The sequence below is a fragment of the Cavia porcellus genome, unplaced genomic scaffold (genome assembly GCF_034190915.1).
Source record: "Cavia porcellus strain 051 isolate PalLab524CR breed Dunkin Hartley unplaced genomic scaffold, mCavPor4.1 scaffold_24, whole genome shotgun sequence".
Lineage (NCBI taxonomy): Eukaryota > Metazoa > Chordata > Mammalia > Rodentia > Caviidae > Cavia > Cavia porcellus.
Window position 1 is genome coordinate 7591252 of NW_026947507.1, and position 17804 is coordinate 7609055.

A 17804-nucleotide genomic window follows, 5' to 3' on the forward strand; every position below is an offset into this window, starting at 1 on the left:
ATTAGAACTTTGCTTTGCTTTGCTTCCCCTTTTGTTTTGGGGTGTGTGTGTGTCTGTGTGTGTGTGTGTGTGTGTCTGTGTGTGTGTGTGTGTGTGTGTGTGTGTGTGTGCACATGTACACAGACTTTTTTCCTATTTCTTTGTTTTATTTTCTTTTTTCTTTCTTGTTCTTTTCTGTTATATTGAGCTAATCCTATTAGTTTTATTTTACTACTTAATAGGACCCTTTTTAAGCGCAATAAGACATACAAGCTTAAATATCACGTGCTCTGTCTTAGAAACCAAAAGTAAAAATAAAGAGTAAAATGAAACATCGCCAACAGGAAGCAGGCGAAGACAGATCTTTCTTAAAGGGGGAAGAGGTCACAGGTGAAGGTGGGGAGAGAAAAGAGGAGAGAAAGGAAATGGGGTCATTTTGTACCGACTCAACACAGAGAATGTAAACATCATGTACTGAAAATGTGTGTAAAAATAATAAACAAATTAAGAGACTGGTGGATGCAGAGGTAGAGAAGGGAGAAGTGGACAAAAAAGAATTAAGATGCATTATGTACATGTACCAACTTTCAATACACAAAATAAAGAAACTCTCAGAGAAGAGGAAACAGGGAGATACATCTTTAAGGGGATATAAAAAGAATGAGGATGTACCTGGACCAACTCCTTGTGACTGTAATCACTGAGTCCTGCAAACATGGACTGCTACTAATCAAAATGTAAAAAGACACACAGCTGATGAGAAAATTCAGGAGAACCACCTGGCATCCTTGGCTGGCTCCTGTCACTCGGTAACAAGCTGGGTACCTCCAGGAGCAGCAGTGCGAGGACCTGCACCTGCAAGTTGCCCTGCACAGCGCCCTGGTGTCCCACACTCAGTTACATCCTTCACAGAGTCTCTAACACAGACAGCTTAGTAGTTTGCATACCAGTTATCCTGCATTACTGTATTTTTCCATCAGTCCCAAACTCAAACCAAAAAGACGACTGCTACCCACTGGACCCAGAGATCACAGTGAGTATCTCATAGGGGTTTTTCCCTTTAACTTCTAGCTTAAATCTATGTGTTCTGTAAAGTTTGCCTCTTATTTAAAGAAAATGTGCATAAAATTTTTCATCTTGACCATATTATTTTATTTGCTTACTTATTTTGATTTTTTTGAGACAGTGTCTCACTGTGTAGTTCATGCTGGCCTTGAATTCACTGGGATCCTCCTGCCTCAACATCCCAAGTGCTGGGATTATAGGCATGCACCACCATGCTTTGCACCATTTTAACAATGTTTAGTATCCGTGGCATTGAGCACACTCACATTGTGCAAGCATTAGCATGTCCAGAACTTTTCATGTTTCTGAACTAAAATTCTGTGTCCATGAAGGTTTAGTCATGTCGTATCATGTCAAAATTATCTTTTTAGGGCTGAATAATATTCCATCACATAATAGCCTCTTTAATTAATGGTGCTGGAAAACTTGGCTTTCCATATGCTGAAAACTAAAACTAGACCCATGCCTATCAGCATGCACTAAAGTCAAAATGGATCAATGATCTAAATATTAAAACAGAAACACTAAATCTGCTGGAAGACAAAGTAGGTAGAAATCTTGAAGACAGGGGCAGGCAGAGAATTCATGAACAAAAATCAAACTGCATGGGAAATACTTCCCAGAATCAACAACTGAAATTTCATCTTATTAGAATGTTTTTGCATGTCAAAAGAAATCTCCAACAGAGTGAAAAGAAAACCCATGAACTGGAAAAAAAATCTTAGTCTACTATCCCTGACTTTTATCTAGAACATATAAAGAATTAAAAATGTAAGGTCCCTGAAAATCAAAGACCAAATCCAAAAATGGGCATCTGAGATGAATATGCACTTCTCAGCTAAAAAAATACAAATGGCAAATAAATACATGAAAAAATGTTGAGCATCATTGGTCATTAAAGAAATGTAAATTAAAACAGCACTGAGATTCCATCTCATTCCAGAAAGAATGGCCAAGATCAAGAAAATCACCAATAACAAACGCTGAAGAGGATATGGGGAAAAAAGGAACTCTTTTGCACTGTTGGTGGAATGCAAACTAGTGCAACCACTGTGGAAGTCAATCTGGAGGTTCTTCAGAAAGCTGGGATTAGAAGTGCCATTTGGCCCTGCTATTTCACCTCTGATCACATTTCCAGAAGTGAAAACATACCACATTGATATATGTGCACCCATGTTTATAGCAGCACAATTTGTAAAAGCCAAATTTTGGAAGCAACCTCAATGCCCATCAACTGAGGCATGGATAAAAAAGATGTGGTACTTTTATCCAATGGAGTACTACTCAGCTACAAAGAAGGATCACATTGAGGCTTTTATAGATAAATGGACATGACTTGAGATCATATTCATAAGTGAAATAAATCAAAATCACATATTGTCTCCATAGTGTAAGAAACTGAAACAGTAAATAAGATAAAAAATATTCAATAAATAATGTGAAAGGGTAAGAAACTGCTCAAAAGAGAAAAAACAACTCAGGGAAAAGGAGAAAAGAAGGAAGAAAAAAGAATAAATAAATAAACACACACAATTTAGTAAGATGATTGTATAACTAATTCTATTAGTTCCTAGAACAAAATAGTTACCATTCATAGGATTAGATCAATTTTGCAGGTCTATTTTTGGTAATCTGAGTAACTCTTCTGAAGATAACTATGCAAAATAACAACCTTTGGTATGTTCCTACCGCCTTGTTTTGAAAGTCTGCATTGTTATTGTTTTAGGATATTATTATTATGTCTCTTTTGTTTTTCTTGCATTTTGCTTAGTTTTGTTTTTCCCTCTAGCACAGAAAGGATAGATGTACATGTATAGGCTTATACATGCCTAGAACTTCTCCTAAAGATTTTACAAAAGTTCACTTTATTACATGTTGGTATGAACAGCTACTTTGAAGAAAACGAGACCTTATGGTAGCCATTGCTGATTTCCTATCATCTTGTTTTGAACTCCAATAATGCTTTTATTCTTTGTTTTGATTGGTTTTAGTCTGTTTTATACTATTTGATTTCAATATGTGTGAATGCATACATAACTATTTTGAAGAAAACAAGAGACATTATGGCAGCTATTGCTGGTTTTCCTATTGTCTGGTTTTGCAGGCCCGTAATGCTTTCATTCTTTTGTTTTGATCGGTTTTCTACTATTTTGTTTTGTATTAACTTATTGTGTGTGAAGACAGAACAACTATCTTAAAGAAAACAAGAGACATTATGATAGCCACTGCTGATTTCCTGTTGTCATGTCTTGAAGTCCTGTGTTGCTTGCACTGTTTTGTTCTGATCTGCTTTGTTCTGTTTTGTTTTACTCTATTTAAAATTTAAAAATCCATCAGATAAATCTAACACATTTTGTTCACACATCCCTCCATACATGGACACATAGACTGCTTCCATCACTTGGCTAGTGTGAATCATAGTGCTAAGAATATAGGTGGGCGAGTACGTGTTCTGGTTTCTGTTTTCTTTCTTTTGAACATATACTCAGAACTGGTAGATCATGTGATAATCTATGTCTGTCTCTGTCTCCCTTCCACCACCCCTCATTAGAAAACAGAAAAGTGTTATCGGGTCACTTGAAAATGGGCTTCATTTTCTGTTGGGCAAGGCTACCTTTCTATACAGGGCTGTTATAATGGGAGTCACCTGTAGCTTTTGTCTTTAGAGACATATTTTACTAAGGACCAGAAACTCAGGCTAAGAAAGCTTTCAGTCTTGTCTTCCTGCCCTTGGGTAGTGAGGTTTGGGAAACAGTGACGCATCCCACAGATAAAGCTCCTACTATGCCTGGCACAGAGAGCTACTATGGGACCAATCACTCCTCTGTTCCCTTCTCCACAGCCTCTTCCCCAAGAAATAATGCCGTTGACAGCAGCAGGTTGTCCAGGGTCAATCTCTTCTCTGTGACTGCCAGTTTCCAGAACGTGCTAGGCTTTTCATCTTTCCAGGACGGTGAGTTTGACTGTCCCTGGCTGCTTGCCACATGATTCCATAGTGAAGTTGGCCCTCGCTTTCACAGGCTGGCCAACCATTCTGTTTGGAGGATGCTCAAAGGAGGAGTGCACCTCATGTCACTCTACAGGACTCTTGTGGATGACGAAACATCAGCATAGGACCCATGTCTTGCATTTCCTATTCCCTCTTGCCCCTGGACAATATTCTTAAAAATGGTCTAGGGGCTGGGGATTTAGCTCAGTGGCATAAGCACCTGCCTTGCAAGCAGGCAGTCGTGAGTTCAATCCCCGGTAGCGATAAAAAAGAAAAAGAAAAAAACAAACAAAAAGCTGGTCTAGATTTAATCCTCAAACCCTCAAAAAAAAATGAATGAAAAAGTTTAGCCTCAATTTGTAGGCCTTTCTGCCCTTCGGAGAGGGCTAGGGACTAAGGAATAGCTCTTCCCCTACTCCTCAGAAATGCCACTTGGGCTGGACTGGCTGGCTTCAGGGTAGGGCCTTTCCAGCTCAGATGATTTCACTGACAGAGTAGAAAGCATTCCTAGTTTGAGTCGTTTTAAGTAAAAGAGGAATGATGGGAGCGATAGCCACAGCCTCTAGCCTCCACCTGCCATGACCTCTCTCCAGGACAGGTCAGGCTGGCAATCAAATTCTAATCTCACATATATGCTAACTGAGGGCAGAAGAAGGAAAAGCCTAGAGCAAAGTATGGGTCAAGGAGGTCACGGGATCACTAGGAAGGGGTGCAGGTACCAGCAGGAGCAGGCAGTTCAGTTCTGGCCCCTTCCTTGAGTACCTCATTGGCCACCACTGGCACTTAATAAGGAGCAGAGGTGGGCAGGGTTCCTGTGCCCCACCTCCCGGTTTCTTTTCAAAAGGGCAAGCTCCATGTGGCACTGCTACTGGTGGATGCCTGCAGCAGGACAGGCTGGGCCAAGGCAGATTTTCAACTTTCTCTGCCCTTTGCAATTCGTAATTAATAGGCTCCAAGGAGGTGTTACTAGTCTTTTTTCTACACCTACACCTGACCACCTCCTAAAAAAACTCCCAAGAAACAGATATAAATTACAACACTGTACGTTTAACAGGCTGTCCCTTAGAGGGAGTTATTCACATAAAAAACAACTGTGGCTACTAAAAACAGCAGTTTAGTATCCTATCTCTATTATCCCAAGAGCCAGTATTGGTGCTCTAGTAGCAGCTATCCAAAGATTAAGATAAACCATCTGCCCAAGGCCCTTCCTTCAAATAGTCCTTGCCTTCCCAGTGCAAAGAGATTTTTCTTTCCTGTTTATAGTTACAATCCTAATACTATAAAAGGATTGTTGCAGTTCAATTAAGTTCAACTAATACATCTGAGTGCACTATGATTTAAAGTTAATTGTGGGGCTGGGTTACACAGCTCAGCAGTGCAGCACCTGCCTGGCAAGTCCAAGGTCCTGAGTTCAATTCCCAGTGCACAAAAAAATAAATAAATGAGTGCTAATTGTGTTATGTTTTCTGTATGTTTGCTTATCTGCCTGTTTACTTTGCATTAATAACTGGTTAGAGAACCTATGGCTGTTTCATTGAAGATTTTTCAAGATCATATCACTTTTATTTTTCCTTTTATTTTTGCCCTTTGTAAACTTGTGGTTCTTTTTGGGCTTTTCACTGAACACTGGTTACATAGGTTTTCAGGGTAACCAAACCCCCTAAAAACATGAGAGGGCTTAACACTTTCATAGGACTTACCAATAAAAGCTTTAAATTTTGATAACATTACATATATATATATGTATATATATATGATTTAGGTTAACATGTTTGTTTCTGCGTATTAACTTTCAGGTATGCATTATCCTCCAAAAGTTCTACTTAAATTGGCTTACAGATAAACAGATACTCAAAGTATTAGCCCAAATGTTTGTGGTTCATATAGCTTAATGGTAGGCTAATTTAAATCAGTTAATGAGGACAAAAATACCTTAAAATGTATTTTTAAAGTTGATGTTTCCATCCATGTTACCCAAAAGAAATAATATAAAAAATTGGTTTTATAAATCCAAAGTCTGTGTATATACTTAAGACATATATTGAAAAAGTACTGACTGTTACTGGTTTGGTTCTCATGACTCATCTAAAGCGATTGCTAAGGTACCTAAGTGGGCATCCCTGGGCTTGAGGAACTGCCAGACAAAACTCCTGAAAAAGCGGCTGAAAAGCGGCTGCCTGAATCAATGTGTTCACTTTTCTCCCCGATGAGAATTTTCCAGGTTTTTTTCCCCAGAGCCTTATGATGGTAAACCCCCAAAACATTAATAAATTAATATATTTAAATTGGCTACAATTAAAAGGTTAAGCTCGCTATGTCTAAAATAATAAGGTTTGCTTAAGATGAAGTGATACCTCAGTTCACAAACTTAATTTGTTCTCTAACTTCGGAAAAGATGGTCACATTTGCATTTGTGTTGGAAAGATGGCCGTTTGTCATCCATGCAGTTTGCAAAGAAAAACAAAATTTTGCCAAACTCTTCTGTTTGCAAGCCAAATTGTTTATAAACAAAAGCATTTGTGAGCCAAAGACTGCTGTAAGATGTTCTTGATTAAACTTATAAAACTAAATTTAAAAAGTAAAGGTGCTTTCCATGCTTAGGCTTTTGGATACTAAAAAGTAAGCTTTAAGAGTTAAAGAGTGGTTAAATATTAACCTATAAAATGCTTTCAATAATCATTCTATGATTGGATAAATGAATAGATATTATCTTAGATTATAACATAACCTGTATATTTAGGAATATATATGTATATACATATAAAAAAAGATATGGTATTAGTCTAAACTTTAAAATGAATTTTATACAGTTAAGACTACCTGTGTTTAAAAAGCAAGTAAACAAGATTTTTGACATTTCCTTAAATATGGTTCTGTTTATAGCTTGATCTACATCTATTGGCTTTGATTACATAAGTATTTTGTAATTATATAAAACAGATACATGTATATAGTGGGTAAAGGTCTACTATTTGTCATTAACACTGTTTCCTAACTTTTACAAGAGCTCTAAAGAGATCTTTATTTCTTGTCTGTATAGTTACACCCTGGAAAACCTGTTAAAGGAGTCTAAATTTTGCCTTAAGAATAAAAACCAAATACACGCAAAGATTTCTTTATAGTTCTGATGCTAAATATTGATAACCTCATGTTATTTAAATGCATCTGTTAAGTGTACAAGTCTTTAAAGAAATAAAACTGATTTTACTGGTGCCTTCCAGACTCAGTTGTTTACAATGATAAATCCTTTCACACTCAAGCATCTGGCTTTCCTTGTGTCCTAACTACTGGAGGTGAAACGTGCATTCCAATCCAGTATGATAAAGCCAGCCGGATGATGCAGAAGCCTCTTCAGACTCACACTCATGTAATTATCATGAAATTGTCTTATAAAAATGAGAGATACCTAAACACTATATGGTTCATGCAATGTCACTCTAAAGATCAGACATTTATTAATGTACTATAAAGTACTATAAAGTACCTCTACAAACAAGTACACTCTACTTAAATGGTACCCTATTAAAAGATACAGTAATAAATTTATGTCATTTAATATTTTGTAATTAGATAAATGTAACTGACTAAAAAGTTATTTTATACTAAAATGGAAGTTTAAATGTATTTCAGAGATAACAAAAACCTAGTTACTCTCACATATTGATGATGTCATGATTATCTTGGTAAAATGCTATGTCATGATTATCATGCTCAAATGTTATGCTGACTTTGATCTTAAGTTTTCCCTTTCAGACTTTCTAATTACTATTTGTTAACATTATACAGGAATTCAACTTCTAAAACAATTATTATTGGTAAAAAAAAAAAAAAACATTCTCTGGTCATACTTTATACTTCAAGGTGCTTGATAACCAGATAAGATTATGATGGTTAAATCTACTGTTCCCATATCAATACTGTATAACTGATCTCCTGGATGTTCAACAGCCAAGGCATGAAAACAAAAACAACAACAAAACTAAGGAATGGAAATCAAAGTGAAATAGAGGATAGCCAATATTTTTGAGCTGGCCCTGTAAGGTCAATAAAGACCAAGAACATGAGGGGTCCTCTCCATAGAAGCCTAAAACTCTGGTAAGTTACCCAAACTCCTGAGCCAAGAGACTGCTGGGCCATAGAGGACAGAAGTCAACCAATGAACAGTGTGCTCAAAAGGAGGGTCATCAAAGAGGGAAACATCTCCCACGCTTCCACAGAAGGTCACACAGTCATCTAAGATCATGACTCATGCTGGCAGCTGACACTGACACAGGAGCTAAGAGGCTATATAAATGGCCCCAAAGGTAACCCCTGAGAAGCCTTAACTGACCATGATACACATGGCAAGAGGAAAATTTTTATTAACATAGGTCTCACTTTAACTTGGTCTGAAACACCTAGCAGAAATATATGATCTACAAGATAAATGAAAGAATAATAGTAATATAGACTAGTTGTAGAAAGAGGGCTGTAATCACTACACTGACCTCTGCTAAAAGTTTCCAGCTACACCTGTAGTTTATCACTATTAATGGTTCAGTGAGGTCAAAAAGCCACAGTGGCAGCTATACAAGCTGAGCAAGTCTTTAAATTCCTTAACTAGAATAGTCCTTCGGTACCACAGAGTCTTGATCTCCTCACAGCCAACACCAGAGGAGCTTATATGCTCAGAAATAAAACCTGTTATGTTTAGATATATAATCAATACGAGGAATAAGAATAAACAATAAAAGAAATATCACACTTGGAGAAAACCTCCATGAACAGGTAGGTCTGGGACTTCAATCCCTTAAAAACAGTATCCAGACTTGGCTCCTTTCCCACAATCTGTCTTTTGACACTGGACCTTCAGTTTAGACCATGCATCCTTAATCTCTTGGCAAAATTTGTTTATTCTCCCCTAGAGGCTGTCAAATTCCAAATGATCATCCAGATGGAACAGATGAAAAATGTGCCTGACTCTTTTACAGGGGTCCACTAGATCAACCTTGCAGAGTATTCATAACTTCCAAGCCCCATATGACTTCCATCTAAGGCCTTTTAAGACTAGCTCTCTGGCGAATAGCCCTGATTGTCATCTCCCCTACACCAACCCTTCCCATCTCTGCTGTTAGACTGGATCTTTGCTCATTTTTCTGTAAAGGTAGTTAGAAAGGGGTAAAGTTATAAAGACAGCTAAGTTGGAAACGAACAAGCAGTCAGAGCAGGATTGGGCCTTTGAGGAAGTCAGCAGAGATGGACACAAAGATTGTGGCTGGAGGTGAATCTGAAGAGCCAGGCATTGAGATGCAGTCACAATCATCAGGCCTGCAAGGGACCCTGAGCTGAACAGCAATTTGAGATTATACTGTAATTAGCACCACCTGGTCCAGTGAACCCAGACAGGCTCAGACATACAGGTGAGTGACCAGAATATCGGGATCCATCCCTTTTCAGGAATGCCTTGATTCTTTCCATGTACTCTTGTTATGACTCCAATATCAGCTAAGTGATTACACGTAATCCTGTTGGCTGATTGTAGTTTGACTCATTTGTACCTATTTGTAATTTTGCTGTATAAACTCTTGATAAAGAGTCTCAGCAGCCACCTAGATGAGACCTCTCCCAGAAATCCAGGAGCTAGTCTTCTCCTCCTAATTTCTGATAACACTTTCCTAACTTTCTCCTTTGGTTTGTGACTTTATTCCTCAATGTGAGACCATGAACTTGGCATATCTGACACCGAACAGGTTGGAAGTTACTTTCCCCCATAACTCTGCTTCCTTGCAATTTTGGGAAATGCACCCACACTGCTCTTGGGTCCCTAAAGGTCAGCAACACATCCTTCATCATAGGCACAGCTTGCAGGATACTCACCTTTCTCTCCTCTCTCTAATGGGTGCAGTGGAGACTTACAGATTCTTCCCCCAACCACTGACAGGAAGTCCTTCCCTGCCTCACACTACCCAGGGGGTGACAGTGTCTCTATCCTGGTTTCTTTGCTCACACCTGCACTTTAGTACAGGCACGAACAAGAAACACCACATTTCTTCCGGATTTTTCTCTTCCTACTTATAACAACAAAAGTTAAAACAGTCCTTTATTTCAAGAATGAGTAGCAGCAGGAAAAACATTTGAGGTGAATGTTGGTATAAATCCAAAGGGATCCTTAAATTGAGAGAAGCTTAAACAGCAACTAATAATTTAAATTCCTAACAATATTAAAAACAAAGGAAACACTGGTTTTCATTATTGTGCTAATTTGGAAATTTAAGCCCCAGAACGGTAAAGCTCTTTGAGAAGACTGCCTCAGAACAGGCTCAGGATTCGCTGCAATAATAAGCCACCCCGAACTCCAATCACTTAACGCAAATGTCCAGTGGTTTGCGCAGGGACTTCTGCCCACATCCCTTGACTGACCAGTCATTCAACAGAAACTTCACTGGATGACTGTGACACTGAGAAGTCCTCAGAGACCTATGTACTCCCTTTCTTCCCTCTGAAGCTCCTGCCTAGAGGTGACATACAACACTTCTGATGATAATTCACTCGCTAAAGCAGGCCACGGGAAGACAGCCAACCTCTGGAAAGTTGAGATGCACAATTTGTCCCTTTCCCCAAAAGTGGAGGAACTGGAAATAGTTGTACAAAGCAGTAAGGTAATATGGGAAGAATTTATTTTTCTAAAGAGTTAATTATGTGGCGGGACATGGTGGTGTACACCTGTAATCCCAGCACTCTGGAAGGCTCAGGCGGAGAGATCAAAGTTAGAGCACAATCTGAACAATTTGAGATCTTGTTTTAAAGTTTAAAAAAAAAATTGGACAGGGTGTGGCAGGGTTATTGGGATCTAACTCAGGACCTCATGCCTGCCAGGGAGATACTGTGCCCTCCAGCTACATTCCCAGACCTTAAAGTAAAAAATTTTTAAAGGGCTGGGCATGCAGCTCAGTGTAAATACCCTGGATTTAATATCTAGTGCCATTAAAAAATAATTCAGTCTATAGCACAGCATATCAATTAAGATACCCTAAAATTTGTTAATGACACTGTAATTCCTTTAACTAGATGGTATCATTTCAGCAAAAATTATTTATCAGTAATACACAGCTTTTAAAAGAAAAAACAGATGAGAAATAAGTGAAGGCTCCCTTTTGTCACCAATATCTGTACTTAAAACATTAAGTGGTCTTTAGGGGCTGGGAATTTAGCTCAGTGGCATAAGCACCTGCCTTGCAAACAGGCGGTCGTGAGTTCGATCCCCAGTACCGATAAAAAGATTTAAAAAAAAAAACATTAAGTGGTTTTTATGATTAGGAACTCTGGCTGGCTGGTCACTTGCTGGTGGTTCATTTGCTCTTATTTCCCTACATTTCTCAAAGGTAAATGCTATGTATTTTAGGCAACAAAATATGAGGAGTCATTTAATGTACTAACTCTGGGCCTGGACCGTAAAACTCAGAATGCACCCCTTCATGTTCTTTCTCTTTGTATCACAAGCCAAGTGTCGGCCTGTTAAAGGTGGTGAGCCACAACACAGAAGAGGCCTGGATTGCTTGGAGAATCACTGTCCACCAGTCCCAGACACCCATTCCATCCCTCAGTCAGCAAGAAATAAATTAGCATTGTATTTAAGCCTATTTTTTAAAGTTTTGGGGGGTAGAGTATTATAGTGGATTACATTCTTAGATAAACTATAACTAATGTTAAAAAAGGAAATAATAGTCAAGAACTATGCCACTGTAGTCATCTTTTACTTTGACGACATAAAAGATTTTATAAATCCATCTGATCTATAACATCTCAGGGTTTAACAGAAACAGAGTAGCTACTCACGGATGACTATTAGATACCCAAGTAATAGGTTCTAGGAAAATCCATTCTCTAACCTGGGGTGGGGGGAGTAACTTCTTTGGCTGAGGGTATAAGCTCCCAATGTTAATACTTAACTATCATGCAGAAGGCCTTGGGTTCCACCTCCAACAAGCCTTGAATGCATACATGAAGTCTGACATGTCTGTATTTTTATGGAGGAAAACAGTCCTAAGAAATAATACTTCATCATAATGCATCCTTTTCACAGGAAACCACCTCCCTGCTCCTTTCTGTCTTCAAAAATCTTCCTCAGATTTGCTTAATTTGATAAGTTCTCACATGTTTATTTAATTGGGGGAGTTGGCAAACTAGCTCTATAAAAAGCCAGATACCTACTGTTTTAGGTTTTATGGGACACACGGTTTGTGGTGCATTTATTCAGCTCTGCTGCTGTGGAACAAAAGCAGCCACACACTGCATGAATCTGGATCATCAGAGCTGAGTCTCAGTGAGACAAGTTACAAAATAACAGACTGTGCTGGGCCAGATTTGGACTCTCATCATCACAGTCTGCTTAACTCTGGACTAGTCTAATATCTAGTCCATCAATACTGGCTGTCACCTGTGCTTCACCATCATTAACATACTTTTTTTTTTTTTTTAAGTGTCTACTCTTTCGGAGAGGTTATCTCAGTGCAAGGACACCACAGAGTCAATTCTCCAGGTACAATTAATATTTTAATTTTTTTAAACACTGTATCCTAAAAAAATAACTATATACTCACAAAGTCATGTAAAATAGGCTTCTAAACTATCTCCCAACCAATATGAGAAATTATACAAAAACTGGCTCCTGATTTTCAAATAGCCTCCAGTTGATTATCATAGTCATAATGATACATTAAAATGTCTTTTTGCTAGCATTAGTTTAACTTTGCAGAAAATAAAAAGCCTAAATGACTGTGACTGTAGTCATTTTAAGCACAGTTAACACTGACACACACTCGGTGAATTTTTGTTAACAAGTTCAAATTTGGCACAGCTGTCCAAAGATCTTAAGATAAAAAACAGAAAGTACACACTATTAGCAAAAACAAATCTTATCAGTACAATGCAGTTATAAGGCAAGAACAGAAACTTGGCAACTCATGAGTAATTAAATGTCTGCAAAGAACCACACTGAGTACACTCTATACACCAACTTAACCACCATCCTTGATTAGACACTGACAAAAGGGAAAGCCTAACTTTCCCTTTCGGGCCCATCCCAAAAGCCACCACTCTCTTCCTGCTTTTCCAGCCTTTCCTATGCCCTGTGTAGCTAAGGTTTTGTAATTCTGAATCTTATGTCAGACACGAGCAGATGCTGAGCAATTCATTAGTCAATCCATCCTTCTTCCCTGCTAACAGAAACCTAAGTCTGTACAGATGTCCACACTGTCCCATGTGATGTAGGAAAGGTACCATTTCTGGCTTAGGGATGAATTCTAATTGATGTGAATCGTGAGGTCTTGGTTTCCTATGGAGTTTAAGTCAAAAGAAAACCAGGTCCTTAGACTTATGGCATTTGTAAGAATATGTTTTAGCATCTCAATTTATAAGTTTAATGGGTATAAATCTAGTTAAGTCAAAAGGCCAAGTTCCTACTTAGATTCCATTTGAACAGAATCTATTCACTTGAAACTCATCTAAACTACTATGGAGGCCTCAACTGCATGTTACTATAACTTTCTAGATAAAAAGATTATAATAATTAGTAATAGCCAATATATGACTATGCAAACCAAGTATTCAATGTGCTATGAATTCTCAAATAATCTACCAACTCCTCTGAGGTATAAAGTGCTAGATCCAGATTATACATGAGGATGCTGTAGCACAGAGATAGTATATGCCATACTTACCCAGCTAGGAGGTGGAAAACCTCAGTAGTCTGGTTTGGAGAATACTCAGTACCCAGGAATTTGGAGCCAGCCTGGGCAAAAGAGTAAAACTTCATCTCAAAAAAAACAAAAAACTGTGACTAAAGGAATTTTTAAGCATGCTGTCATGGTTGATGTCAGTGGCCCCCAAGCCTCATGCAATTATGCATTTGTGATTGGTCTGTTATCTAGCACTTGGATTGGTGGTGTGAGTGCTCCACCCACTTAGGGGTAGAGCCAGGATATGATGTAACTAAGAATTTAGTACCAATGGATTGGAGTCATTGGTGTGACTATGTAGTTTGAGACTCTTTGGAAAAGGCTTGTGGCAGTGTTTGGAAAGGTTTGGAGATATTGTCTACATGCATAGAGCTAGAATAGCTTAGGCTGTTCTGTAGAGGGGATTCTGGTCAGAGCTCAGGAAGCCAGAAGGCTGATAAAAAGCCTGCCAGTAAAAACCAGGTTCAGGAGGGTTCTGTGGAAAGGACTGCATTGGTTGTTGGACTCCAGACCATGTGTGTTACAGTTTGGCAGAAAGTTTGTCTACATTTTGCTCCTGTCCAGAGACTTTGCCTGAGACTGACATTAAGGGCAGAGGACTGATTAATCTGGCAAAGGAAATTTCAAGGCAGTTGAATTTACAGTCAGTGGCATGGCTATTGTTGGGGACTTCTAGTCACATTTATGTTGCAAATCAAGCGCAGAGTCCAGCAGGATAATTTAAAACGCTGTGAGTTTGGCCATAAGGAAAACTCCAAAAAAATTGTGGATTGTAAAGCTAGACCTGAGACTTCAATTGCTGAGAAGGAACAGAGAAAAAAGATGACCAGAGGGCATCCCAGGAAGCAACAGGTCTCCATCCTTTGCAGCCTCAAAACTGCAAAAGTGAAAGCCTGCTCAGAGGAGAAAGCTGTAGAACACCGTGCTTCAGAATGACGACAGAGGCCACATGAGCTCCCAAAATGGCGGCAGCCACACCAGCTTCCATTACAGTGGTGACATAAAGTGACAAATTTTCCTCACAATCAGGTTCACAGAGCCCAGTGACCCAGACACCTGAGCCTACAGCCAAGAGAGCAAAAGGCCTGGCTACTGCTCCAGCTAACAGCAAACCTTGGTGGCATCCACGTGGCACTGATTTTAGGTGCAAGGAAAATGCACAAATTCTGAGTGTAACATGGCTTCCACGTCAATCGCAAAAGGCCTGGGAGGCCAAGTAGGATTCCAAGTCAGAACCAGTCTGGGAATTTGATGAGACCACTGGATTCAACCCCTGTTATCACTGCCATCACCACCACCCCACAGAAAACAAAGGAATTAGGATGCTGAACTACTAATCTCCATCCTATTTTCTCTTTCCATTTATAGTCACTCTACCAAGTGAAGCCCCTATGCTGGCTCTCATTTTGTTTTGTTTTCTTCATGCTGGGAATTAAATCTAGAGCCTCACGCATGCTCGGCAGCAAGTACTCTACCACTAAGCTGTATTCCCAGCCCTTGACTCCCTTTTGAAACTGCAAACAGCTTAGTTTTTCCAATCTTGAGCCACAACAAAAGCCAAACGTGACACAAAAAAGGACTTCATGCAGAAATCAAGAAATTCAGGCTGCGATCACCCAGCAGGGTCTTTCTGAATCCACAACCAGTGACTCAGCTACTGCTCCAGGCAATCCCCCTCTCGGCTGGCTACTGCAACCCACTGGTTTTGAGCCAGTATTCATGCTGCACCACCTTCCTAACTCTGTAGATTATCAAAAAATGTTGCCTTAGAAATAATATAGCATGCAAACTGTTTTTATTTAAAGAAAAACAAGACAAAACAGAAAAAAGGATAGAATACAGAATTTCAAAGAAAAATTTTAACACTATGAAATTACTAGTTGATAAGTTACAATTACAAGTTGATAAGTTAAGTGTCTTCTTAGAAATAGTTGTTCAAGTTACAAAATCAAAGCATAAAAAGTGGACACTCGAAGCAAGCACCTCCCCTCCCTGGTAATCGGTGGCAGTGTGGCAGACTGCGGCCCTTCCAGGGGGAGAACCAGCAGCTCCTGAGATCCACACCATGTTGGAACTTAGGACGCTGTGAAACCAGCCTGCCTCCCTGCTAAGCAATAGTGAACCTACTGATGCACGGCATAGAGTCACATATCCCACTTTTCCTACCCCCCTTCCCCGCCCCCACTGCCCATTAGCAAATGGGAACCAGAAATCTGAGCATCTCCTGGGAGGTTGACCATAGCAAATAAGGGGGACTACCTTCTACCATCTCTTTGAAGGCAAATATTTTTATTACTGTTTTGCTCTTTTCTGATTAATGGTACTGCTCTATTCAATATTCTGTTTTGATAAGTTCTATAGTGTTCTATATTTCATCTCAATTTGATATACGTGAATAAAAGAACTATTACAAAGATAACAAAATATACTGTGATACCTATTACTGTCATCCCGGTAACCTGTTGTGAAGTTCTGTACCAATTTCACTGTAAAAAAAAAAAAAGTGGACACTCAAACATTGACAGTGAAGACCACTGTGTTCACTGATCTAATGGAAACTTAGTAACATGGTCATCTATCCTACACACTGCTGGAGGAGCTGTGGGGAAAAAGGAACCATTCTCCACTGTTGGTGAGAGTGGAAACTGGTTCATCTACTGTGGAAATCAATGTGGAGATTCCTCAAAAAACTAGGAGTGGAGGTCCCATTCAACCCAGCTATTTCCTTTCTGGGTATCTTCCCAACAGAATTAAAAACATCATACCACAGTGATATATGTGCATTTGTGTTTATAGCAGCACAGTTTATAATATCCAGATCTTGTGAACAACCTAAACACTCATCAACTGAGGAATGGATAAGAAAGATGTGGTATGTCTATATAATGGAGTACTACTCAGCCATAAAGAATGATAAACTGGACATTTTAATAGGTAAATGGATGTGCCTTGAGAATATACTAGTGAATATATTTCACATGTATAAACATTGTGTTTCATTAGTATGACAAGCTGAAAGAAAAAACATGTATTTTGTCCCACAGAGAATGACTTCAGCCAAAGCAATGACTCAGGCCACACCTACCTTTACTTTAACCCACTGTGAGCCATTTTGAGTTGACTTTTGGATGTCTTAAGAAATTTTTGATGTGCTATAAATTTTGGGTTTTTTGCATGTGGATATCCATTTGTTCCAGTGTATTATTAAAGGTACAATCCTTTCTCCACTTACTTGCTTTTGCATCTTTGCCAAAATCAGTTGTCTGTTACATGTGTGTCCATTGTGGGACTTCATATTGGCATCCTGGTGGTTTGTCAAACTTGATGTCAATGAGATGTTGTCATGATTGGTGTGACTTTGTGATAAGTCATAGGATTGGGAAGGGTTGGAGCTTTAATTTTGTTCCTTTATCAAAGTTGATTAGACTATTCTGAGTCTTTTCTATTTCTACAGAAATATAAGAATCAAAATTTTAATCTTTATAAAAAATGATGTTGACATTTTTATAAGGGATTATGTTATCTTATTTTCTTCTATTCATTTTTGGTTTTATTCTTTTATTTTTAATTTCTTAACGAAAGACATGAAGATATTTCATAATTTTGTTTTTCAATAATGTACTTGATGTTAAAAATTTTTTTTAATTTAAAAAAATTTTTTAAATACATAATATAGAGTTGGTGGGAGGAGGGTGCTGGGACTCAAACACAGAGCCTCAAACATGTTAAGCAACCACTCTATAACCCCAGCACTGAAAAGATATTTTTAAAAGGATAATTCATTAGAACAAAGCTCAACGCTTAAAGCTGTTGATCTAGATGCATCCTGTACAAAGCTTACTACCGAACTCAGACTCAAAGTCTAATTAATTATGTGACAGAAAATTCCTGAATGACTGGCAAAAGACAAGACAAACATTTATCTCTGTCTCTTGCATAGGCTGTGTAGGACTAAAGGCCCCAGCTAGCTATCAAGGACTCAGGCCTCACCTTTCACATTCCTCTGCCATGCATGACCTTAATCTGTGGCCCAAAATAGCACCATCTGTGTTTCA

General features: G+C 38.7%; 2 protein-coding genes across 9 annotated transcripts in view; one reads left to right on the forward strand and one right to left on the reverse strand.

Moving 5' to 3' along the window:
- Mtus1 (microtubule associated scaffold protein 1) overlaps positions 1-17804 on the reverse strand; it is a 148866-nt gene that overhangs the window by 103408 nt on the left and 27654 nt on the right. The gene's annotated exons all lie outside the window — the stretch shown is intronic.
- LOC134472580 (basic salivary proline-rich protein 4-like) overlaps positions 3829-17804 on the forward strand; it is a 46816-nt gene continuing 32840 nt past the window's right edge. The window contains exon 1 of the mRNA XM_063234514.1: positions 3829-3997. Within this exon, the coding sequence (XP_063090584.1) occupies positions 3829-3997 (169 nt within the window). The remainder of the gene's footprint in view (positions 3998-17804) is intronic.